The sequence below is a fragment of the Armigeres subalbatus genome, unplaced genomic scaffold (assembly GCF_024139115.2).
Source record: "Armigeres subalbatus isolate Guangzhou_Male unplaced genomic scaffold, GZ_Asu_2 Contig515, whole genome shotgun sequence".
Classification (NCBI taxonomy): Eukaryota; Metazoa; Arthropoda; class Insecta; order Diptera; family Culicidae; genus Armigeres; species Armigeres subalbatus.
The window spans coordinates 132,052-159,652 of record NW_026943277.1 but is presented as its reverse complement, the minus strand read 5'-3'; the positions used below and the strand labels follow the sequence as shown (position 1 = coordinate 159,652).

Below are 27,601 nucleotides of genomic sequence, written 5' to 3'. Positions count from 1 at the left end.
AGCCTTTCTCAACAAGTCGGGCTTTGTATTGGTAAACTTTTCCTTGAACGCCAAGCAACGTCTCGAGCAACAAAAACTGATTTTCCACTAAAAATATGATATTCGTTTGGTGCGTATCCCACAAAGGTAGCTTTCTAAGACATCTCATACAACTCTACCAAGGTTCTTTTTTTCTGTTTATTCAATTCGTTCTGTTCCGATGTATACGGAACGTCTTTTCCAACAGGTTACCTCGCTGATGACAAAATGCTTTTCCTTGCTTGCCGCTGTATTCGCTACCATTGCGTTGCAGCAAAAATGAGACATCCTGGTTTGAAAATGTCGCAATAGCCTCGTACGTCTTCAAGGACTCCAGCGATTCATCCTTACTTTTCATTTGGTGGACGGCCAAAAATGAACTGTTTACCTTTTTCACATTGTAGTTGTCGAATAGTGTGTTTTTTAACTCTAGTTTAGTAAATAGGAGAACTGTTCCGTTTTCCATCTCACTGAACATGTATTAAACTAATCGCAAAACAGAGAAATGCAGCACCAATCTTGTTGCTTCTTTTTGCTAACATGCGTGCTCCCCGCTGAAAAAAAAAAAACACACACACAAAAATAAATAGCAAATAATACCTTTTCATTGCTTTGTTTTTGTTGGGATGAAAATGGGAGCTAAGAAATGAAGTGCCAAACCGTTCCCCTATTTCGTCAATTTTGCTTAACTTATGTTGTTTTGTTTTTATCACAATAAAAGCAAGCTACCGCAATAATAGGACATTGCGATATTTTCTGAAGATCAGTTCTATTGTTGATGTATTGCCTGTATTTCTTAAGGAGAGCGATACCACAACATTAGGACATTAGCACTACCACAACAATAGGCTCAAAGGATGCATTTCATTAAGGGAAAATGTCAATTTTTTGTCATTTTCAATGATATTTTGTCAAACAAAAGAGAAATGTTGTCAATGCTATTATATCCAGAATGGACTATTTTAACACTGCCGCAACATTAGGGCATACCACAACGATAGGACGTTTTACCCTATTGCCGCGCCAGATGGTTTCGAATCTCTAACCAATTTATCAAAACAGAGAAAATGGGATTCCAGATCTGCTTACGGAAGAAAATATGTCTGGACGCGATCTAAACTTGACACAGTTGAGGTCGAAATACGCATCTGCAAAGATAACAAACGTAGTAGAATTAAATGGTACTAAACTCGGCATAGACGGTTAAATTAAGAGAAAAGCTGACAATAATTGATGAAACGGATTTGAAAATAGATTTGGAGGTCGAAGGGGATTACTATATCTAACTGTATTGCTTGATCATGGAAAGCACGTTTTTGATAGAAATTGGAAATTAAATGTTTGCCAAGATGCATGAACTGCTGTCTTCCTTCCTGATCCAGAATTTGCTACATCACTGCGTATTTAGTTACACTTTATATACTAGGGAGTGAGGGGAAATGTAAATGCAGTCGAATTGAAATCGGAATCGAAATGACCGTCACTTATGTATCTCCATTATATTCATACGAAAATGAAACCAATTTTAATCGCATTTTACTTTATTCTGTTTGCAGATTTTCATACCAACCGGGATAGGATGTGTTTGGCATTGCAATAATTCGCTGCATTCCTGCAATGGAAAGTGCTAACGGCAATCATCCACCGACCGTCCCCGATGGGGACATTAAACCGGATGGCGGTACCGGAGTTGGTCCTCCTCCTATCACACCCGGTATTCCTCCGATGCACCCATCCGGCTACCAGCATTACGGTTATGGAGGTCCACCGCCGCCCGCCATGATGGACCATCATGCTAAAGATCCTTACTATCATCATGCAGCGGCATCTCGTCACTATGATCCGTACTCCATGCATGCACCCTATCACTCGTATCAGCATCCTTACCACCATCAAAGTCCCTACGGAAGTCATTCTTACCATCATCAAACTCCATCTGGGTACCCACCAGCGGGGCATGATTCCACCGGTGGGCCACCTTCCTCCACTTACCCAGCATATCCGGGGCACACGTCGCAAAGCGCGATTTCTCATCAGAACACCCCCTCCTTGTTGGATGGACCATCGGGAATAACTTCTCAAAAATCACCCGAAAAACCAGGTCCCACCAAAATAGAATCCACGAAACCGATTCGAGATGATAAAAATATGCTCATCGGCCCTACTGCATCCTCAACCGGACATGATGTCACTGATAGCGCATCGTCCGGAATTCCTCCAAAACGCAAAATAGAAATCCTGGACAACGTATTGATCAAGAAGTCCAAACAGGAACTAGAAGCAGAAAAACAAGAAAAACATCAGCAACCCACAATCGAAGCTGCTAGCGCACCAGTGCAATCGCCATTACCCACAACAACATCCACTGCAAACGATTCCAACAAATCGTCCTTTCAAATATCAAATATATTAGAAGATAAACCCAGTAAAAGTGAGTCATCGCCATTGCAAGAACCTCCCACGACCCCAATCGAAGCTGCTCCAGTTGAACGACAACAACAACAACAACAACCAGATCCTCCATCCGAAGAAAAGCAACCATCAAGCCAGCAGCCTATGGAAGAACCGGATCCCCAGATCGAATCGGAAGAAAGCGATCCCCTAGCGCTTCCATCGAAAACGGATGACCCCGACGAACCATCCGCTCCGAAGCCCTCCTCTCCACCTCAACAGCAACAGCCAATGGATTTCGATATTTCTGAGAAGCTGAAAGAAATGGGCGAGATCAGTGTCAAACCGGTGTCTAAATCGGACGCAACCAATGCTAGTAAGGTGAAGGATCTGGAATGTACGGAGGAGATTTCTTTGGAGATCACCAAGAAGGATGCCGCGATGCGCAAGGTCACCAACATGAGAAAAAACATCAAAGAGGTGATGGACGACAACCAGTTGGATGCGTCGACATTGGCCGCCCAGCGCCAAGAATTGGAACGTTTGGCTAGGGTACAGGAGCAACAGCGAATCATCAGAGAAGTTCAAAGGCAGCTAGCTTTGGAACGACAAACCAATAAGACCGAACAAAAAGTAATGCAGTTCCTACAGGGTCACGCTTCTATCCTCAAAACCCAACAACCGGGAACGTCAACACCAGTCAAGATGGGTTACATGAAAAATCCATTCGAAACGAGAGGACGTCCGCCGAAAGCCCGACCAATTCATGCTAATTTAACACCATCGGTCAGTATCGCACCAGTGAAATCGTCGGGAGCCACATCCGCATCATCGTCTGGATCTCTCTCGGGGCAGATACCATCATTTCCAGCTAGATCTTTCGACGACATGATGGACAGCGATGAGGATTTTGATGATGACGACGACGACGATGAAGACAGTGAAGCTGAGTACATACCAGCTCCCGAGAAGAAAGAAGTGGTGACAATCGATAGTTCTTCGGATGATGATTGCATAGTGCTGTCCGATGACGATGAAGAGCCAGAAGATGATTCAGACGACGATCCCCACAATAGCGGAATGCACGTCAACGATTCATACAATGTTCCGGACGACAAGGGCCGAGTGGTGATCAACATTGGCCATACCGAAGGTGAAGAGGACATTTTCTGGCGCCGCAGATTGCTCGGATTATCAAACCGCATCAAATCGGAGGAGTTCGGTTTCTATTCGACAATATCCATAGAATCATTCGTGCGGTACGATAATAGTACTGGTTTTGGGTGCCTCTTGGCACATTCAATGGGGCTAGGAAAGACCCTTCAGCTGGTTTGCTTCTGTGATATATTTTAAGGCATACCAGCTCGAAAACGGTGCTTATTATAATGCCGATAAATACGTTGCAGAATTGGTTGAATGAGTTCAACACGTGGCTACCGGAAGATGGAGAAAATAGTCCCTTGAAAAATCATGGAGATGTGCGGTCCAGAAACTTCAAGATTTTCATTTTGAACGATAGTCACAAAACTCTTAAATCGAGAGCGAAGGTTGTTCTGGAGTGGGCTAAAAGTGGAGGAGTTTTGCTAATAGGATACGAAATGTACAGACTATTGAGCCAGAAAAAGATGACCAAGAAGAAGAAGAAAAAGAAGAATGAGCCATCTCCAGCAGAGGAAGAGAAAGAATCTACGGAGGATCAGAAAAACATGTTCGATGAGATACATGAGGCGTTGGTGAAGCCGGGCCCGGACTTGGTGGTTTGTGACGAAGGTCATCGCATCAAGAATTCTCACGCCGGAATTTCGGTCGCATTAAAGCAAATTAAATCCAAAAGAAGGATTGTTCTCACGGGATACCCCTTACAGAACAATCTGCTAGAGTATTGGTGCATGGTGGATTTCGTTCGTCCTAACTATCTTGGAACGAAGACAGAATTCAGCAATATGTTTGAAAGGCCCATCCAGAATGGTCAATGTATTGATTCAACCCCACAGGATATTAAGCTGATGCGTTACAGAGCTCATGTCCTGCACTCATTGCTGTTGGGTTTTGTCCAAAGGCGATCTCATGCAGTACTTCAGACTTCTCTACCACAGAAAGAAGAGTTTGTTTTGCTTATCCGGATGACTGAATTCCAAAGGAAGTTGTACACGGTGTTCATGAACGAAGTGGTGCGAACCAAAGCTGTACCAAACCCGTTGAAAGCTTTTGCAGTTTGTTGCAAAATTTGGAACCACCCAGATGTGTTGTACAACTTTTTGAAACAAAGCGAGCGTGACTTGGACTTGGAAATCGAAGAAGCGGAACCTGCTCCAGTGATTAAAGGTGGTAAAACTGTAGTTACTCCTCCACCTGAACCCCCAGCGCCAAAACCTGCACCAGTGAAAGAAAAGAAACCGGAAAAGGAGAAAAAGAAACCCGGTAAGAAACCAGCAGCTCCAAAACCCCCGAAACCGCTAGCTTTGAAAAAAGATGGAACTCCTCGCAAACCTAGGACTACCAAGAAGCAACAGCAGGCTCTTAAGAGTCAACAAGCTGTTGGAAAAGATGGAAAATTGGTTCCTGCTGCAACAGTCAGTCCAAATACGCTAAATAAAGATCCAAATGCTCCTTCGGAAACGCCGTTTCAACCTCCTGCAACAACTCCGATGGATCCAGCAGCTGTTAAACAAGAGTTCCCCGCTCAAAATAATTATCCCAATCAGCAACTTCCGGCTCCTCAGCAGCAACAACCACAGCAAGAAATGTATCCTGGATATCAAAACCAAACATACAATCAGCAAGCTCCTCCACCAGCTTCTGCGCCATATAATTACAATCAACCCAACTACAATCAAGATCCAAACGCGTATAACAATTACAACAATCAATACAATTCTAACGACCCTTACAATAACAGCAACTACGGTAACAACTACTACGGTCGCAATGATTATAACTACAACCAGGGCTACGGATACGGTTATGATCAAAACTACCAGAATAACTACAACAACCCTAATAACTATCAAAATAACTATTGGGGTAATAACAATTACTACCAGCAACAACAGCAGCAACCTCCGCAGAACAATTCATACAACAATGGCTATTACGGCAACACCAACCAGTATGGTTATCCAGATCAACAACAACAACAACAGCAACAACCAGCATACAACCAGTACGAGCAAAAATGGGATCCCAACCAAGCGCCAGCTCCCTCAATGCCAGATCCAAACCAAGGTGCTTATCCGCCAAACCCTCAGGATACTGTTGGTCCTCCTCTGCCAATGGATCCGGCACTAACGCAACAGCAGGCCAACGCCCAGTATGCGGATCAACCATCGCTGGAAGACTTGAAAGATCCAGTCAAACCGGTCGAGGACAAAGACGAAAAGCCTACCGAAATAGTCGACATGGACACGAAGATCATCACCAAGGTGGAAGAGGATGTGAAGCCGCCGCAGGCGGCAGAGATAAAAGAAGAAGTAAAAACGGAAATCAAGCAAGAACCCGAAGAAGTAAATGGAGTTGGGGAAATGGTGGACGAAAAACCAGTTGTCGTGAAAACAGAGGTGAAAGAAGAAATTAAAAGTGAAGATGGAGTAAAAATAGAAACATCCGAAGCAGAAGTGAAGAAGGAAGTGGAAGAAATTATAAAGCAGGAGAAAAAAGATGACAGTGATGGTGAGAAAAAAGCCGATAAAACGAAAGAGATCAACGAAGAAAAGCTGAAAGATGAACTGCTTAAAATTGAGGATGAGTTCAAGGGAAAGGAGTCGAAAGATGGTGGAAAGGATGGTAAGACGAAGGACAAGGATAAGGACAAAGACAAAGACGAGATTCCCTACGAATGGGCTTTCGAGCTGATGAAGGGATATGTGCCGGATCTGTTGGAGAGTTCACCGAAGATGGAAATCTTCTTCTATATTCTGGAGGAGAGCATCAAACTGGGCGACCGGATGTTGGTCTTCAGCCAGAGCTTGCTAACATTGAATTTGATCGAGCGGTTCCTACAGCGGAACAAAATCCCCGGTACTGAAAACAACTGGGCTAAAAATGCGAGCTACTACCGTGAGTATAGATTGCTTGAATATGTCACATGTTTTTAAATATTTGTTGTTCCCTATCTGTAAAGTATCTAAAAGAAGATCAAAAATTCCGCGCAAAAATCCTCGTATTCATCGACTTCATCGAAAATCGTTTTTTTTTGTCTTCGGACCCTTTTGAAAAAAAACTCGTAGGGACCAGGGGGCATTATGAACACCCGGGGCAGATTGGACAGCTACGAAGCTACGAAGGACCTCCGTCGTCCTCCGCAGCTTAGTAGAAAAAGCACCTGTCTAGCGTACCACTGGGGTCGTGGGATCAAAGCCCACCGAAGGGGCGGTCACCCTCCAATACCTTTTCCGAACTAACTCTATCACATGTTGTACATATGCATAATCGAGTTTCAGACATAGTAATTAATTTCCACTCCGGGTGGCTTAATACCCGGCATATAGGCAATTAACTTTGAATGTACAGAAATTTGTCTTTTATATGCCATTAATGCATGCTTTACATATTCGCATACGAACAATGCGCAATAATGTATGCTTTAAAAAAGGAATCATTCCTTTTCGCCTTTTTTTGAGCAAATGTGTAATGTGAGGTTATGGGACCCAGTCTGTAACCAGAGAAAATTTGAAGATGACATCACCAATGGGGTTTGACGGGGTCCGTTGCGAAGCCGGTCATAGAGAAGTTAAAGGGACGCAAGAATTACTCCACTTGGGCATTCGCTAGGCGAGTGATCCTAATCCGTGAAGGTAGCTGGTGCGCTGTGAGTCCTGTGGCCGGAGAAGAGGTTCCCGAAGATGTTAGTTTGCGTGCATTGGTAACAATCTGCCTGAGCCTGAAGAGTTATAACTACAGTCTCGTCCAGGACGCGGCGGATACAGCAGAAGTGTAGAACAAGTTAGTCACAGCTTTTCAACGGATTGACGAGGAAGATTGGGCTACTTAGGAAGTTGACATCTATTCGTCTGGTTGGCTGTTCAAGCGTGGAGGAATACGTCAACGATTTAATGAGTACCAGCCACAAACTTGCTTCGATTGGGTTCAAGGTGAATGACTCGTGACTGGCGTTGCTGCTGAAGGGGCTACCAGAATACTACGAACCTATGATCATGGGATTGGAGGCCTAAGGTGCGAATCTGACGTCGGATGCGGTAAAAGCAAAGATCCTTCAAGATGTGAAGCTCGAGAGGGGACCATTGAACAGCAACGATGATGGGGCACTATACACGAAAAGCACGAACAAATTTAAATCACATGCTTAGTAAAAACCCGTCAAGGCGTGCTTCAACTATGGCAAGCCAGGCTATTTGCGTCCAAGTGTCCGGATAAGTTGCTCATCAAGACGAAATTGAAATCGAATGGCCTCTGCAATATCTTTGTGATGTTTATGCGAGAGGATGGTACCTATTTTGATTCAGGAGCTAGGTGTCACATGGCCAGACCGAATCAGGATTTCTTTCACGAAACAGTATTGCAGCACGCAGTGGGGACCGCGAACAAAGGCAGCATGGAGGCTTTTGCGAAAGGAACGGTCGCAGTGCATTCCAGACGGTACGATCGATGTTCACTAAGTGTTGAAAATTCTCAATTTGCTAACTAACCTATTGTCGGTAAGTGCGATTTGCAAGAGAGGTTATACCATGGAATTCACTGCGGAAAAATGTGTGGTGCTGATCGAGGCTGGTGAGTTGGTTGTTTCTGGTAAGGAAGAAAGCGGCCTATATCGATTGAATCAGCTGGAGCGAGCTTTTCTGGCAAATGGAATACAGCTATGGCATCGGAGGATGGGCCACCTGAACAATTCAAGTTTGAAGCAGCTCAAGAACGTGTCTGATGGCGTGGATTTCCAAGATGAGAAGGGGAAGAATTGTACAGTCTGCCTGGAAGGAAAACAATCAAGAAGACCATTTCCAAAACAAATCCAACCAGAGGAACTGGTACATTCTGATCTCTACGGTCCAGTGGAGATACCTTCCTTGGGTGGCAGTCGATATTTCACCACGTTTATTGATGATGCAAGCAAAAGAGTGGCAGTCTACTATCTAAAGGCCAAAAGTGAAGTCCTGGCGCGAAGACGGAGCTCGATGTCTTCTGAACGATGCGCGCATGCAGAAAGAATTCTGGGCGGAGGCTATTTCGACGGCAGCTTATCTGGTAAATCGATCACCAACTAGAACCATTGGAAACAAGACACCTGAAGAAATGTGGATTGGCATAAGGTCTGATTTGAGGCACCTGAAAGTTTTCAGTACGAGTGTGATGGTCCATGTTCCAAAGGTCAAGCGCAGGAGGTTCGATCCGAAAGCGATTTATGGATATATTTACTGAAGAAATCATAGTGCCTATTGAATGTTCAAATGCGAACTCCAACAGTAATGATGATGAGGATGAAGAAGTAGCAAGTAACAACACGCTGGAGACGTCTAGCGACGATTTTGAAGATGCCTATAGCCATCACGCGCTCCCACCGCAACAATCAAGACCAGTGGAAGAAAATCAACAAGGGTTGACGCGCAGCGGTCGGGAGCGCATTTGTCCAGGCAAGTATGATGAATTTATAACTTACGGTACATTTACTGGTGTTACGATTTCCCCCCAGCCATCTATTCCATTGACAATTGCGGAGGGTATTCCACAAAGCTACGACGAGGTCATGCGGTGACCTGACCGTGATTGTTGGATCGCGGCGATGAAGCAAGAGATGGCGTCACTGAGCGAAAACCAGATCTGGACATTAACAAAGCTGTCTAAGAGACGCAAAGCCATTCGGAACAAGTGGGTTTTTGCTATTAAACGAGGACCTGATGGAAGTCCAGAGGGCTACAAGGCGCGGCTTGTCGTGAAGGGTGTTCACAGAAGCCTGGCGTTGACTACGAGGAAGTCTACGCTCCCGTAGTACGATATTCAACCATTCGCTACCTGATGGCGGTGGCAACGAAGTTTGACTTGGACGTGGTTACCGCATTCTTGCAAGGTGAACTGGGTGACGAACAAATCTTTATGGTTCGGCCCGAAGGATTCATGAATTCAAATGGCAAGGTCTGCAAGCTGAAGAGGACATTGAACGACCTGAAGCAATCAAGCCGAGTATTTAATGCGAAGCTAGACGAGGTGCTACGAGAAATTGGCTTGCAGAGATCGCGGGTGGACACCTGCCTCTACTGGATGCTGGATAGTGAGAAGATGCTCTTCGTGACGATGGATGACCTGTTGATTTTCACGAACGATCGACGTGGTAGACCACACTGGGAAGCTGTTAAGCGTATTATCCGATACTTGAAGGGCACGGCGATGATGAAATTAAGATACACGAAGAACCAGAATGGATGCGATGCTGATTGGAGAGGAGATCCCGATAGCCGCAGATCGACGACTGGCTATGTTTTTACGATACAGGGAGCCGCTATAGCCTGTGAAGAAGCAGCCGACAGTAGCTCTTTCGACATGCGAGGCGGAGTATATGGCACTTTCTCGAAGTATTCAAGAGGCCATGTGGTGGAACAATCTTCGGTCGGAATTCTCCAACGTTGGGCCGGTCTCGATGTACTAAGCTCTACTAGATTGGTAATCCTGCTTTAAAAGAAATACTACGGACTATGGGTCTGGTGACCAACTCCTTGTTGGATGTGCGGCGGGGTTCATATTCGTGATTGTGCTCCATCAACCACAATTGCACCAAGTGTCAGTGCTATTGTTCCAGCGACATACCAGTCACGGAGCCCGCGCATCCAAAACCGAAGTATCCACACGGTACGAAACATCGGTAGCAAGCAAAATTTGTTCTAGTTCGTCTTAACTGTGTCAGCATCAAGCTCCAGCATGATTCTGTGTTCTACATCATCGTGATTTCGGAGCAGATAATATGAAACATTATCGGAAGACCAGCTGCTCAAGCTACTGAAGATCAAGCAGTACATCCGGTGGCGATCTCAACTCAACAAAAGTTTGGCATGAAAAATAGTCTTAATGATTATGATCATTTGGAACAACTTTTTTGTCTTTCTCGTATACTAAGTATACGGAAAGGCTATGTGACCGCTCCAAAACCGATCTTTTTATAGAAGGCTCGAAGACGCAAAGTGTTATGTCTGTATGTGTGTAAGTCTGTATATGTGTATGTCTGTAAGTGTGTATGTCTGTGTATGGCTGTATGTGTGTATGTGTACACAAATGTAGGACAAACTTTTGTGTACTTAGCATTATTCGATTTTCTCGCAACAAGTTGCGATCGACATTGCGTTCCGAAATTTTTAACAAAACATAGTCTTTTGCCTTAAAAAAAAAAATAACCAAAATAAAAATTGAGTGAGGGAAGAGGGAGGGAAGAATACCATACGGGACTTTGGCAGAAGGAAAGTCGTTCGATATATGCCATCACAAATATTGCCCTCCGCTCGCTTTCAAATCGACTTCTTTAAAAACATTCTTCATGCTTGCCGTATCCTAACGGAACTATCAATTCTATACTTTCACCTCTAATTCTATCATGAACATGTACGTCTAAGATGATACATATTAGCATTTCCATATCATTGTAAATCGTTTAACTTCACGTAGAAGTAATACACTCAAATCATTAATTAGAGAAATAATGGAAATAATGAAATCTGTTTTCCTAAAGTGCTATTTTGACCTATCAAATGTGTTTTTCTTATTTAATTTTAAAACGCACGAGAAAGGCATCGCCATCGCTAGATGGATTAATCTGGGTTTTTTATACTTATTTTTTTTACCAACCGTCATTCAATAAACACCCAAATAGCAGAAATAAAAATTTATTTACCCGCAAAAAAGCACAGGAAATGCTTTACCACTACCGGAAGATTCAATTGATTTATGTGTTGTTGCCAAATAAGACCGCAAAACAAATCGTTTTAAATTGCTTATCTCCTCTTTTGTTTCAAAATAAGATGAAAATGTGGTTGTTAAGACCACACGAATAGAATACCAATCAATATATTTTTTTCATTATTAAATTTTATGTTTGAAGGTTTGGACGGTTCGACGACCGCGCAGGAGCGCGAGAAGCTGATCAACGAGTTCAACTCGAACCCGAACATTCATCTGTTCCTGGTGTCGACCCGCGCTGGTTCGTTGGGTATCAACCTGGTCGGTGCAAATCGGGTGGTAGTTTTCGACGCCAGCTGGAATCCCTGCCACGACACGCAGGCCGTTTGTCGTGTTTACCGCTACGGGCAGAAGAAACCATGCTTCGTCTATCGCCTGGTGGTGGACAACTGTTTGGAGAAAAAGATCTACGATCGTCAGATCAACAAGCAAGGTATGAGTGACCGCATCGTGGACGAGTGCAATCCCGATGCGCATCTTTCGATGAAGGAAGTGACCAGTTTGTGCTACGATGATGGTGAAGATGGAGAGATCAAGGACTTCAGTGAAGATAAAGATAAGTTTATCGATGTGGTTATGCAGAATTTGTTGGATCTATATTCGAAGCAGCTTACAAAATCGCCATTTGCTCACGAAAGTTTGTTAATCGATCGAAAGGAAAAGAAGTTGTCTTCGGCGGAGAAGAGACAGGCTCAGCGGGGTTATGAGCTTGAGAAACAAGCCGCTACGAAGCCAAGTTATTCGTACACATCGATGGGAACGACGTACAGGGCAATCCGAACCCCGGATGGGTCAATTATTCATCGGCCTGTTGCTTCGGTATGTAGTTTCATAACAAAGGAATAAATTGAGGTTAATGAATTTTTACATATCTTCAGGTACGACCCATGCAGGCTGGTGATTCCGGGAAGAATTCTCTTGGAGGCAGCAGACCGACCAGATGGATACCGGCTGAAGTTTGGCAACGACAGGGAATGACAGCTCAGGAAATGACTCTTCCTATTGGTAAGTTGATAACACTAATGTTCATGTACAATCAAAGGGAGCTCGTTGCTCGAGGTTTTGTTAAATCTGTTAAATCATCTTGTTCAGGTCAACAACTGGGCCTCAATTTGCATCTTGACTCGACAACAGTATTGAACAACATGCATAATTCGCTCGTTTTGAATCGAGATGCGCAATGTTACCTCTGTTTTGCCGAATTGTTAGCCAAAATTGACCGTTTTATTCCCAAATTTCCATTGTCACTAAACGAGAGGATGAGCAACACCGTTCTTCGTCTGGCTTAGATCGGTGGAATTGTTTTGCCCGATGTTTTATTAAAAAAATACAAATATTTTCGTATGTTCTACATTTTCAGATGTGGTGATCCCAACTAGCTCTGCTGACAAATCCAATATTGTTCTGAAGGCTGGGCAAAAGGTTATGGTATTGAAATCACCCAAAGGCATCTATATGCAATTGGAAACTGGAAAAATCATTGCCATAAGGACTGCTTTCAAGGTCGGTCAGGGTAAAGATGCTAGCAAAGGAGGAGCTAGTGTAATGGCAGGACGAAGGCCGAGTGCTGCATCGACAGCGACAAAAGCTTCCCCTGGGGGTGCTTCAAAAGAGGAAGGAAATTCGCTTAGCATACCGTCCAACTCGGATGACGAAGATAAGTCCGATTCCAGTATTGTTCCTCTTGACCCTGATGACAAGGACGGAATGCACGTTGATGATTATCCTGAGAAAGGGGAAATCTTGGATTGTGAGTTGAAGAGTGATGAACTGGAAGAGGGTGAAATAAGAGATGGATTGGTTGGTGGCAAGGGCGGTACTGTTTCTCTTTTGAACGTTGCTGCATACACAAATGTGTCGTCAGGATCATCTAAAGATAAAAGCTCAAAATTTCCGATGATTCAATCGGCATACTCACTAGCACCACAAGCCCAAGATAGTCATGGCAAAAATTTCCAACAGACTGATAGCCACTCTCATGTTCCTAAACAAAAACGGCAGCAAACGCCACCTGCTACCGTTGCAATAGAAAATGAAATATCACCTTTGAGGGAGAAAGTCGTGTATAAGCCAAACCTTGTAGAAAGGAAATCTAAAGTCCCTCAATCTTCCCTTAAAAATTATAGGCACAAGGCAGGCAAAGCTTCAGAATCTGCAGCGAGTAAAACAAATGCGACAAAGCAAAACACTCATGCTGCACCTGCTGCAACGACGAATCCTCAAATGGATCCTCAAGCAATCAGTGATGTTCCATCCCCACAGATACCGGCATCACCGGCAGGTTCAGACCATTCGCAGCCCTATCCCCCAATGGTTCCTCAGGTGCCGCCTACTCAGCAACAACTTCCTCAACAAACAGCAACCCATCCCCAACACCAGCATCATTACCCACAATCTTCCGCCTATCCTCCTCAGCCTCATCAGCAATCACCGTATGGCGTGCCAAACTCTTCTACTACAAACAGAAAGAGTCCTATACTGCATCAGCCGCAACACATGCATTCATCTTCCTACGGATCGCATAAGCACCAACAACAATCATCACAACCATCTACATGGAATCCTTATACCAGTAATAACTCTTCTAGCTACTACGGTCCACAACCCCATGGTCCTCCCCACCGCCGCCATCGCAGTATGAATCGAGTCTCAACTTCTTAGAAAAAACCACCTCTGCCATAATCAATAACCAAAACCAGAGTGAGTTCCAAACTTCTCTTAGCAACATAACACGTTCGCCAACGCCCACCGACAACTTCATGGAATTCCAACCTAAAGTTGCTCCCGCTGGGAAGAAATCCGCAGCCAAAAAACCACCCAAGCAACCCAAAAACGACTACAACGCTGCCAAGAAGGCATTGAACAAACGCAACAATCCATCCCCTTATCTCCCGGTGTCATGTTCTTCGGCGTCTTCATCTCCGTCGCCGTCGCCTGCCGTCATGAACCACAGTCAAAACAGCAACAGCAGTTCGCTCAGCGGAACACCTACTCCAGTGCCCCAGCAGCCCCCGCAGCAACAGCCAAATTCAGCCTCTACACCGGCACCATATCCGGGACATCCACCGGTGTCCAGTGGAAGTGCCGCAGGCTATTACGATCAGTATTCCCAGCAGCAACCGATGCATCAATCACCAACAGATGCTTCGCCAGCCCTACCAGCTGGACCCAACCTGTACGATGGACACGGCTCTCCGATGAATCCGCAACAGCAGCAGCCGTATGGAGGCGCAGCAGTGCCAGCGTCAACGGTCTACAGTGGTGAGTGTGGGATCATTTTCTTTCTAAGCTACTTTTTCAAATCAATGCTTTTCCGTGTATGTGCATCATGTATCGTCTCAAATGAACTTTGATCGTTCAAATATTTCTCTGCAATTAGAATTCTTTTCAAAAAGTGCGGCAATGGTTATTGAAAGGGTTATAGGGGATCTGGGGGCATTATGTACGGCGGTACTCCGTTTCTCATAATGCCGTTTGGCATAATGGCCATTTAGCATAAGGGCCGTTTGGCATAACTGGATGTGGTATCAAATTGATGGCCGTTTGGCATAATGACCATTTGGCATAATTCATATAAGTTGATCAATAATGGCCTTTTGGCCAAATTCATATCATATTTGTATTGCTATGGGGCAGTCCAATCTGCCTTAATATTTTAGTGATTTCAATTATTGTTTTTTTAATTATCAATGCAGCAAACTCTGAAATCCTTCCATACGCGACTAATTTATAGCGTAGAAGACGTTGTTTTATTTTCTTAAAGCAAAAATGACTAAAAATCATAAGTTTCGCTTTCCATAAAATAAGCTTTACTTTGCCATAGAAGATGATTTCTCAATTAATGATCATCCTATAGCATAATTCTGTGCTCTGACATGCCTTTGTGATACGTTTTCGTGATTTTTACAATATGTCAAACAGTTTTAAATAATAATCACCTAATGGAGCAAATTGAACGCCCTATGTGGGTGTAGACCTGACGTCTTAAAAGTTTAAAATATAACCTCAAATTCATCGAACCAGGATACGCTTTCATATCTTGTCGTTTTCGTTCTATTATGGTGCGTATCATGGCATCAAAAATGCCATACTCTGACTAATACAGTTGGTCGATGAAGGAACATTGGAGTGACTAACGTTGCCCGTAGGGTGGATAGGAACAGCCATTAATTACGTAATACTCAGAAGAGAGGGGGAGAAGTCTTGCAATAAGTGTGACGATCCATATAAAAAATTCAGTTGTTTCATACAAAAAAGTGCTACATGCTACATGCTTAAAATGGCAAATGTTTGCGTTACGCATTCAATCCTCTTCATTTGACCACGGAATTAAAATATTCTTCATAGGAAGCGTCCATAAATGGCGTCGCTCAAAATGAGGAAAATAGATGTTCGAGTATTGATAATAATCTTTACACAATATTAGGTGTCTCATACAAAATCATGACAGGAAGATGAATAATTGGGTAATATTTTTGTTGGATGATCTATAAAATAGGTTTCAGATGTCAGGATTCAGAATAAGGTAGAGGGGCTAAATTTGCTAGCACGAGCACGTATGCCAATCAAAGCGGGCCTTTTGTGCTCCATAGACCTCCTAATAATCATCATAATCCTGACGAACAAATATTGACTCTATTTTCATTACTCTTTAAAAGTTGAATCAAAATGTAAGATTAACAATCCATTAGCATGAAAAATGATTGCGAATAGAAGAGCACACACTTACCAGAGTAGTGGCGAAGTACACACATCAGTGGATCAAACACGCATGAAGCGGAATAACTGCACATTTTGTACATTTCAAAAGAACAATCATTTTCTGGATTCATGGGGCAGATTTTGGTTTTTTTTTAACCAATCCAGGGTTCAAAGACTTTCCTGTGTTTTTGAAAGCCGTAATTTTTACCAACCGATAAAATAAATAATACAATTCACCTTCGAGAAGGGATAAAGTTACGTAATCCAATCCAAATATGAAGAGACGCTTTCCTTCCCATGGTTTCGCCGTCTTAAACAGACGTCAACGGCTTACTCCTAGGTCCAATGGTAGAGCTGCAATCCATATCGCTCTCAACGGTTACGGAACCGATTTCCGAATCAATGACCCTACCTTTTTGGGACTTTGGGCACAAGTCAACCTGGTTATTCCTGTGAATAAATAGGAAAAAAAGACAATTAAAATCAGACCAAATAGATAGCTTCCTATTTTCAATTTCAAAGAAATTAGATTATTCAAAACTTACCCGCTAGTAGCCATAGGTACTCTTCTTCACTTGAAGAAAACCAAATTTTCTTTTGAAGGAGTAATATCAAAATCAACGGAGCATACGCAAAATTTCCAACAATGTCGTCGAAGAGGTAGATTGCAAAAGAAGTTTCTTACATACCTGATGTTATATGCATACCGATAAACAAATGAGAAGGAAGTCCTAGATTTGTATTCGCTCCACTTGTTTTTCATATGCAAAAGGCCTTTTCGTTAAAGCCATCAGTACACGAATTGACATAACATGAAATCCCTGTTGAAATCAAACAGGCGTCTACCAGAAGGATGATAGTGTTTGATAAGCATATGGTCGACCAAAACAGAAGCCGTGTATACTTACATTAATGAAATGGAAAATCACAGCGAAATATTTCGTTAAATAATATTGTATTTCTTATGGTTGTATTGATAGGCCATTAAAAAAGCAGAATTAAGGAATAAAAAAACCCAAATTTATCCACCGGTGGTGATGATGCCTTTCTCGATTCAATATGTTGAATTCGAATTGATGTTGTAAATGCAGTGCTTATTGCCTACATTTCGGCGGTAAAAAGATTTGGTGCAATTCTAGTACGTTGCTTGAAAATTACTTACCGTCACACTTAAAATAAATCGCCGAATTCGGTAAAAATTTTACCGAAATCTCAACAGCAGAACTGTTTGGTAAATAATTTAACTGAGTTTCGGTGATTTTGACAGTTGAGCAATGGAAAAAATTACAAAAAATCTGTAAAATAAATTACCGAACAGTTCTGCTGTTGAGATTTCGGTAAAATTTACCGAATACGGTGAAATGAGTTAAGTTTGTGGGTTACCATGGGTTGCGCCACGGCTAAAATGATTAATGATTCAATGTGCATTTGTGTTTTTGTTGATAAAAAATAAAAATATAATACAAACTGCTTGATTTATTAAAAAACAAAAACAATAGTGTCCAACTAGGAAATTTGCTCCGTCGAATGAAACCAGTTTTACTCATATCTGTCAAGCACTTCTATATGAAACGCGTTTAACAAAAAACATATTTATGGGCTACACACATACACACTTTTGGAGTGAAATTATAGCCTTCTGGTACAACTTTGTTGTACGAGAAAGGCAAAAACTGACAATATGAATTTGTGAATGGATTACCTGTTTATCCTCGATTCCCCAGAAAATCAATCCTCAGAATGTACCGTTCCCCAGAAAACAGAATCTATATACATAAAAATGAATTTCTGTCTGTCCTTATATAATCTTATAGAATCCGTAACTACTGAACCGATCGGCGTGAAAATTTGTATGTAGAGGTTTTTGGGGCCGGATAAAATTCTTAAAATGGTTCGAGATGGGGGCTCCCATATAAATGAAACAGAAATTTCTGCATAACTCAAGAACTAATCAAAAAATAAATCAATTTTAGGCGAAACAATGTTGATCGGGTCTGCTAGTATATAAATAAACATAATTTCTTTTTCTTGTTTTCTTACAAACATCATCACAAGACCATAATTAAAATTTGTCTTGATGAGTTGGATGTGCAAAGGCCATTGTGGTAATTGTTAGAAACTATATTTTCAAATACAATGTGCCTTTTGGCACAATGACCATAAGGGGCCCGCCGGAGTAAGGTGCCTGCCAGAGTAGACGCGCCTACGTGACGTCGCGCGAAAATTGCATGGAATGGAAAAACAATCAATAATAAGGAGCTATCAAATCGTATGAACGCTTCGCTTCGCATCGCATTTCGTGTCTACTCTGGACACACCCAGCGATGCGATGCGACGCGTCTCACGCAAAGGAATAACAAATATTATCAATGAACTGTCAAACTGCACTGTCGCGTCACGTCGTATCGCATGGTCACGTCTATTCTGGCTTAGCATAGCTGAGTCTATTCTTGCTTCACCCCAAAACAGAAAAAAAAATCTTCTTATTTTCAAACACGCCTTGATTGAGGAAACAAATAGGGACCCACGCATTTGCCCGGAGTAAGGCAATTAAGTCAATGATTCCTTCTTTTAAAACGCGCATTTTCCTGTATAGAGGCACAAGAATATAAAAATGAGTAAATAATTCCGAAATAATGTTAACGAATGATTCCTTCTTTTGAAATACGCATTTGCTCAGAAAAGGGCAAATAAGTGATATATTCTTTTGACTCACACATTTGCCTTATACGCCTTCTTTCAAATCACGCGTTCGCCCGGAGTATAGCAAACAAGTGGATGATGCCTTCTTTTGAAATATAAATTTACCCGCACTGATAAAAATCTACAGTTTCATTGAATAAAATTTTAAAAAAAATATACAAATACTGCCGTTGCACGCATAACTGTCCCATGTACATAGGAATCACAGGTTACTATAAGCATTTGCCGGGAATAAGGTGAATCATCTGTGCTTCTAAAAAGCACACATTTTCAATGACTCATTTAGCCTTATAACGGGTGGCAACTAAAACATTGGAATGACTTCAATACTTTTCTATCACAATAATAATGCTTTTTCCGGAGACGAGCCAGCCTCGGGCTGAAAGTCTCCTTAATAAAGATACAAAAAAAAAAAATTATGCTTTCACAGAAATATGACTTTAAGTGAATGAATCCTTACAATATGCCGCCGAAACAGGAAGTACATATTGCGGCGTGCATTGTACACTTTATCAAGCGAACCAAGACCATGGGAAAAGTATACGTTCGAGCATTTTAAGCGTGGAAATGTTTCGAAAACTGCCATAGCATGTTTTGGTCAACTAAGCCCCATGCAAAGGTGATTGTAAGGCCAAAATCACGATTTCCAGCGGTCATGCCATACCAGCAAGACTAAGCTGCGCCGCAGCCCTCCTTAGCCGTGCGGTAAGACGCGCGGCTACAAAGCAAGACCATGCTGAGGGTGGCTGGGTTCGATTCCCGGTGTCGGTCTAGGCAATTTTCGGATTGGAAAATGTCTCGACTTCCCTGGGCATAAAAGTATCATCGTGCTAGCCTCATGATATACGAATGCAAAAATGGTAACTTGGCTTAAAAACCTCGCAGTTAATAACTGTGGAAGTGCTTAATGAACACTAAGCTGCGAGGCGGCTCTGTCCCAGTGTGAGGATGTAATGCCAATAAGAGAAGAAGAAGCTGCGCCGCACGGCGAACCATAGACCATATGCTAATATTCGTTACTCTTAGTTTGAAGACTAAGGACCAGACATTGAAAGCGTAAGTGAAGCGAACGAGCATTGATCTAATTCAATCATAGCATCCTATGCCAGTGAGTGAACAGTCTTGCTCAGATGCATACAAAACAACAATTATGAGCGATCGTTGCTGCGTCAACATCGAGCAACAGAGCTCGCCAAGCCAAACTTGGTATGGTATCCAGGAAAGCTACGACTGGAGCATTTGTGTTACGCTTGCTCTACTATAATAGAACCAAAACACATCAGGTGTACTCTGCCGCGATTCGCATAAGAGTCCCATGTCGATTTTTGACGATTTTGATTTTCTTTAAGAAATAAGCTTAAAATGAACTCATCTTTAAGAAAAACTGATAAAATAATAGGCTTTGTTCTAGAAATTTGGAAATCAAAATCCACTTGTGTTGTCTCATCTTATCATAAAGATTGCTGGTTTTATCGATTTATTAGAATTTTTTTAATTTTTCCATGTAAAACGAGTTTGAAAAATTCAACGGCATTTTTCTCAAGTTGAAGAAAACTGACATGGGACGCTTATGCGAATAGGGGCAGTAGTGCTTTATTCACTCTGATTTCAAGTTGCTGGGATGGAGGAGAGAAAGTATCAAAGCCTCCCATGCAGTGTATCAGAGTTCCATTCTCATAGCGGACCTAATTTTCCTAATGTCTGAAAAGATTTTTCTAACAGCGTGCAGAAACAACACTCGTTGTTAGGTTACCGAGTGATTTGCATCGCTCAGTTGTCTCCCGTTGATGAGCGATGAAGATCTTTAACCTTAGTAAGATGTTGGGGTCAATATGACCCAAAACGAAACTTCAAAGTAGAATAACTTTTTACCTGATAATCCGATCGTTCTGAAATTTCTTGACTTTTAATATTTTGTGGAAATGAAGCATCTGACATGAAAAAAGTATTTTAAGGTGCAACAGGAACGACCCCACAAAAAAAGTTACGAATAAGATGTTGGGGTCATATTGACCCAGAAATGTAAATGCTTATAAAACAGTTAAATTATGACCGATTTACAAAGTTTATATACCGTTCGAAAGATAAACTCATCAATTTTGTGGATATGTGGTAATATGCTGGTTCTGGAGACAATGGCCACCGGGAAACGACTTCCACGGGGACCTTGTCGGTCATATAAGAGGAGCATAAAAATCGCTCCATATATCCCTTTCAATGGCTAATTCTTCATAGATTCTTCTAAAACGGTAATGTATGGTCCATGAGAGGGCTTCCGACGAAAGTGGCCACTCCTGGTACATGCAAGGTGCCCCCGGGGAACCCGCAGGAGGGGACATTTCCGTTTTAGCACCAAAATATGCCGTGCGGCGGCTCTTTTGTCATGATTTTCCACCAATCAGATGGTTATGCGCTTGAAATCGATAAGTGACCACATTGGCCACTCCTGGTACATGCAAGGTGCCCTCGGGGAATCCGCAGGAGGGGACATTTCCGTTGTAGCTCCAAAATCACCGTGCGGCGGCTCTGTCGTCATGATTTTCCACAAAATAGATGATAATGCGCTTGAAATCGATGAAAGACCACATTGGCCACTCCTGGTACATGCAAGGTGCCCCCGGGGAACCCGCAGGAGGGTACATTCCCGTTTTAGCACCAAAATATGCCGTGCGGCGGCTCTTTTGTCATGATTTTCCACCAATCAGATGGTTATGCGCTTGAAATCGATAAGTGACCACATTGGCCACTCCTGGTACATGCAAGGTGCCCCCGGGGAATCCGCAGGAGGGGACATTTCCGTTGTAGCTCCAAAATATACCGTGCGGCGGCTCTGTCGTCATGATTTTCCACAAAATAGATGATAATGCGCTTGAAATCGATGAAAGACCACATTGGCCACTCCTGGTACATGCAAGGTGCCCCCGGGGAACCCGCAGGAGGGGACATTTCCGTTTTAGCACCAAAATATGCCGTGCGGCGGCTCTTATGTCATGATTCTCCACCAAATAGATGATAATGCGCTTGAAATCGATAAAAGACCACATTGGCCACTCCTGGTACATGCAAGGTGCCCTCGGGGAATCCGCAGGAGGGGACATTTCCGTTGTAGCTCCAAAATCACCGTGCGGCGGCTCTGTCGTCATGATTTTCCACAAAATAGATGATAATGCGCTTGAAATCGATGAAAGAACACATTGGCCACTCCTGGTACATGCAAGGTGCCCCCGGGGAACCCGCAGGAGGGTACATTCCCGTTTTAGCACCAAAATATGCCGTGCGGCGGCTCTTTTGTCATGATTTTCCACCAATCAGATGGTTATGCGCTTGAAATCGATAAGTGACCACATTGGCCACTCCTGGTACATGCAAGGTGCCCTCGGGGAATCCGCAGGAGGGGACATTTCCGTTGTAGCTCCAAAATATACCGTGCGGCGGCTCTGTCGTCATGATTTTCCACAAAACAGATGATAATGCGCTTGAAATCGATGAAAGACCACATTGGCCACTCCTGGTACATGCAAGGTGCCCCCGGGGAACCCGCAGGAGGGGACATTTCCGTTTTAGCACCAAAATATGCAGTGCGGCGGCTCTTATGTCATGATTCTCCACCAAATAGATGATAATGCGCTTGAAATCGATAAAAGACCACATTGGCCACTCCTGGTACATGCAAGGTGCCCCCGGGGAACCCGCAGGAGGGGACATTTCCGTTTTAGCACCAAAATATACCGTGCGGTGGCTATGATGTCATGATTTCCCACCAAATAGATGATAATGCGCTTGAAATCGATAAAAGACCACATTGGCCACTCCTGGTACATGCAAGATGCCCCCGGGGAACCCGCAGGAGGAGACATTTCCGTTTTAGCACCAAAATATGCCGTGCGGCGGCTCTTTTGTCATGATTTTCCACCAATCAGATGGTTATGCGTTTGAAATCGATAAGTGACCACATTGGCCACTCCTGGTACATGCAAGGTGCCCCCGGGGAATCCGCAGGAGGGGACATTTCCGTTGTAGCTCCAAAATATACCGTGCGGCGGCTCTGTCGTCATGATTTTCCACAAAATAGATGATAATGCGCTTGAAATCGATGAAAGACCACATTGGCCACTCCTGGTACATGCAAGGCGCCCCGGGGAACCCGCAGGAGGGACATTTCCGTTTTAGCACCAAAATATGCCGTGCGGCGGCTCTTTTGTCATGATTTTCCACAAAATAGATGATTATGCGCTTGAAATCGATAAGTGACCACATTGGCAACGCCTGGAACCTATGAGGGGGCCCCAGGGAACCCGTAGAAGGGGACATTTCCATTTTTACACCAATATAAGCCGTGCGGCGGCTCTTTTGGTGTTTTCCCATCGAACAGATGGACGTGCGCTCGAAATCGATAAGTGACCACATTGGCTACATTTGAAACCTATGAGGCTCCCTCGGAGAACACGTAGAAGATGGCATTTCCATTTTTACACCAACATATGTCATGCGGCGGCTCTTTCGTCGTGATTTTCCTCCAAATAGGTGCCCTCGAAATCGATTATTGACATATTGTCCACCCTTAGAACCTATAGGTGCCCCCGGGAGCCCGTAGTAGAGTACATTTCCATTTTATCACCAAAATATGACGTGCGGTGGCTCTTTCTTTGTTATTTTCTACCAAACAGATGGTCATGTGCTTGGAGTTGATTAGTGATATTGTCTACTCTTGGAACCTTTGAGATGCCCTGCGAACCCGTAGGAGAGGACATTTTCATGGTTATATCAAATGTACTGTGCCGCTTGCGGCAGCTCTATGTTCGTCTATCATTGTCTACCCTGGCCACAAGTCTTCAAAAAGTTGGTTATGCGCTTGAAATTGTTCTTCATTTGAAATTGAGTACTAAGTCAAATTAAAAAATAGTTTCTGGGCTACTGTGATGATTTCCTTCGAACAGCTCTCCAAGGATATTCTATTCCGCATCTCGATATTACCATTAGTCGATGGTCCCTTCAATATCGACTCATAGAAGTTTGAGGTTTTCGCCGATCGCCGTGGACAATGATATGAAAACGCAACAATTTGATATAAAATCTTTCTGTGAGACTCCTGCGGGTACCCTGTAGGTTGTAGATATTAAGTTCAGAATGAATGACCTATTTGATAGAAAAAAAAAACAAGATTAATCTACCTAGTGGTGATGGTGCCTTTATCGTTCGTTCAAAAGGGTTGAGAAATATATAAGAAAAGTCTAATATAACACTAATAGGTAGATAGCTCTTATTTTTCATATTTGTTTATTTGCATTCTAAAACTTTCTGCTGAACGCAACTTATTGCAAGCCAATCGGATGAGCATAAGTGCCAGAAAAGTGATTTTCCCATGTAGCTGCTGAAATTAGTTTTTTGACCATAACATCGGAGCCCATGGTCCGATCTGGCCAATTTTCTATAGGAAACAATAGGGCAGGATTTTCGTCGAATGCTGTTTACTGCGAGCAATTCGGTTGAGGAAAAGTTCCTCAAAAGTGAGTTAGATTTTGAGTGCACAGACACTTTCAATGAATTTTTCAAGGCACTCCACAATTACCGAAATTGGGCCTGGGGTTCCCCCGGGTTGATATTAGATTTCAAGAGCATTACCAACTATTTGATGGAAAATTATAGTGAAAGAGCCGCTGCACGGCATGTCTTTAAGGGTCCACGTAAAGTTTTTCACGCGGCTTGCACGCCGCGTTCACGCAAGGTACCCAGCATCAAATGGAGTAATGCACACGTAAACGTGTGCACGACTACATTTGATGCCGGATGCCTTGTGTGGACGCGGCGTGCACGCAGCTTGAACACACGCTACGTGGGCATCGGCCCTCAGTAAGAGTAAGAGTAAGAACGGAAATGTCCTCTCCTATGAGCTCCACGGCGGTACTCCATAGGTTCCAAAGGGAAAATGTGGTCACTTATTCATTTCGGTATAAAACGGAAATGTCACCATCTACGGGTTCCTGTGGGCATCTCATTGGTTCCAAGAGTGGTCGATGTGGTCACTTATCGATTTCAAGCGCATAATCATCTACTTTGTGGAAAATTATGACGAAAGAGCCGCCGCACGGCATATTTTGGTGTTAAAACGGAAATATTCTTTTCTACGGGTTCCCCGGGGCACCTTGCATGTACCAGGAGTGGCCAATGTGGTCATTTATCGATTTCGAGCGCATAATAATCTATTTTGTGGAAAATCATGATGAAAGAGCCGCAGCACCGCACATTTTGGTGCCAGAACAGAAATGTCCTCTCTTGCGGGTTCCTCGGGGGCACCTTGCATGTACAAGGAGTGGCCAATGTGATCATTTATCGATTTCAAGCGCATGACCATCTGTTTGGTGGAAAATCATGATAAAAGAGCCGCCACACGACATATTTTGGTGTTAAAACGGAAATGTCCCCTTTTACGGGTTTCCCGAGGGCACCTCATAGGCTCCAAGAGTGGCCAATGTGGCCAATTATCGATTTCGAGCGCATAATCATCTATTTTGTGGAAAATCATGACGAATGAGCCACCGCATGGCATATTTTGGTGTTTAAACGGAAATATTCCTTTCTACGGGTTCCCCAAGGGCACCTCATAGGTTCCAAGAGTGGCCAATGTGGTCAATTATCGATTTCGAGCACATAATCATCTATTTTGTGGAAAATCATGACGAAAGAGCTGTCGCACGACATATTTTGGTGTTAAAACGGAAATGTCCCCTTTTACGGGTTCCCCGGGGGCACCTCATAGGCTCCAAGAGTGGCCAATGGGGTCTTTTATCAATTTCAATCGCATTATCATCTATTATGTGGAAAATCATGACGAAAGAGCCGCCGCACGGCATATTTTGGTGCTAAACGGAAATGCTCCCTCCTGCGGGTTCCCCGGGGGCACCTTGCATGCACCAGGAGTGGCCACTTTCATCGGAAGCCCTCTCATGGACCATACATTACCGTTTTAGGAGAATCTATGAAGAATTAGCATTCGAAAGGCATATATGGAGCGATTTTTATGTTCCCGTTATATGACCGATAAGGTCCCCGTGGAAGTCGTTTCCCGGTGGCCATTGTCTCCAGAACCAGCATATCATCACATAGCCACAAAATTGATGAGTTTATCTTTCGAACGGTATATAAACTTTGCAATTCGGTTATAATTTGACTGTTTTATAAGCATTTACATTTCTGGGTCAATATGACCCCAACATCTTATTCGTAAGTTTTTTCTAATATCCGAAGAAGGTTAAACATTGAATCAACGAACGTCAAATTTCAACGATCTAGAAAGCATCAGCGATTAGGCCGCAGTAGAGCATCAAGTTGGCATAAATTTAGCCGATTTTTACTCATGATTTGTTTTTTTTCAATGTCTGCTAAGGACAACTCTTTGTATAACATAATATATCAGATTGAACTGTACCTACTTCTTTGCAGTTTTTTCCCGAGCCTTCCAATTTTTTAGTTGCTAAAATCTTTTTTCGTTATTGCAGGAATCTTTTTAAAGGCATGAAGAAAAAAAATCTGGTACATGGTACATTCTGGGGAGTGGTTTTCTGGGGAACGGTTTTCTGGGGAATGGCTTTCTGGGGCATGATTTTCTGGGGAATGTTATATAATCTTAATATCATGTAGTTGTTTAATATTCCCTAGCCAAGGTCACGGGGGTTGACGGTACTGAAGATAATATTCATCTGTGTATCATATCACATTTGGAGCACTTCAGTGCGCCTCTAACGATTCACAGTGGATCGGCATACTTATCAGGTATAGCTCTTTACATGGAGGATCCGCTAGGGCTCATTAGCACTCTCCAAGGGGTCGGGAAATTAATCAATTTCTCGTCAACTGGAAGTAGCGAAGCCAACGCGTGGCCATAGGTAGGATAGGATAGGTTGTAATATAGATTGAAATTGAGAAGTCTACTTTGTATTTTAGAGACATTCAATTTTCAGAATGTTTTCAATTGGGAGTGGAGAACTGTTTTTAGACTTATCAGGATTTACATCAGGTTGAAAAATTCAAAATAGTAATGTCATAGCAAACCAGAAATCAGCCAAGAAAAAACGTAGGATTAAAAAAAATAGATTGATCCCAAAATGAAATAATAATATTGAACATTTTAGATTCAGTAATTAAACAGAATTTTATTTTTTTATTTTTGTTTCAGAAATGGTTTAGAGCAGCCAAGGTAGAAGTTTACTGTACTATTGGATAGAAAAATATTAAATTGAAAATCTGAGATAGAAGAGAGACAGAAGAAAAAAGTGGAGGTTGAGATTATAAAAGAGAAAAAGAGATTGATAAAAGGAGAAATCAGATATTGATAGATAGAAGAAGGACATAGGATTTGTAAGGCAATACTCAACAATTATTTTGTAGTTTTATACATACTGTATCTAACAATGACTAAAACACTAATAAGACAAAGGTATAAAAGACCTTTATGTTGAAACATAACAGACAGACAGCCGACAACAACACAATGACAATAACAGATCTAAAATATAGAAGACAAGTAGTGTTTTACATTAATTATACAACTCACAATAATAGAAATGACTATCCAACGAGTAGTACATATTTTTAATGATGTTATTCATATAAATCAATGCTTCATAATCGTAAAATTCATTCATTTAGCTAGGAAATAGACGCAATGAAGCATTACCATACCATTGATAACTGAATCTTGGACCAGACTTTAAAGACTTGAATTTTGAAGAGCGGAATAGAACATGACCATTTGACTACTAAAATTTATGATATCAGACAGTACTGTAAAGGATATGACGCCATAATCTTGATCAACCGCCAAAATAATGGAAGCTCTCAGATTAATATGTCGATTTATTGCAATAGTACTTAAATTAATTTATTGTATATTTACGAT

At 42.6% G+C, this 27,601-nt stretch overlaps 2 protein-coding genes across 2 annotated transcripts; both read left to right on the top strand.

Moving 5' to 3' along the window:
• The first annotated feature begins 1,993 nt into the window (after window positions 1-1,993).
• Window positions 1,994-14,177, top strand: LOC134204314 (helicase ARIP4-like). The gene is given in 7 exon segments (XM_062679134.1): window positions 1,994-3,571; window positions 3,574-3,650; window positions 3,652-3,757; window positions 3,760-6,465; window positions 11,444-12,120; window positions 12,180-12,306; window positions 12,662-14,177. Coding segments are annotated over 7 exon segments (6,399 nt in total). The 5' UTR covers window positions 1,994-2,166; the 3' UTR covers window positions 13,963-14,177.
• On the top strand, window positions 14,061-27,601 carry LOC134204315 (uncharacterized). Its single transcript, XM_062679136.1, has 2 exons — window positions 14,061-14,562; window positions 26,879-27,601. The coding sequence occupies exons 1-2, from the start codon at window positions 14,061-14,063 to the stop codon at window positions 26,887-26,889; spliced, it is 513 nt and encodes a 170-aa protein (XP_062535120.1). The 3' UTR covers window positions 26,890-27,601.

Excerpts from the sequence above, each read along its gene's own strand:
- LOC134204315 (XM_062679136.1), top strand. The coding sequence starts at position 14,061 with ATGGAATTCCAACCTAAAGTTGCTCCCGCTGGGAAGAAATCCGCAGCC.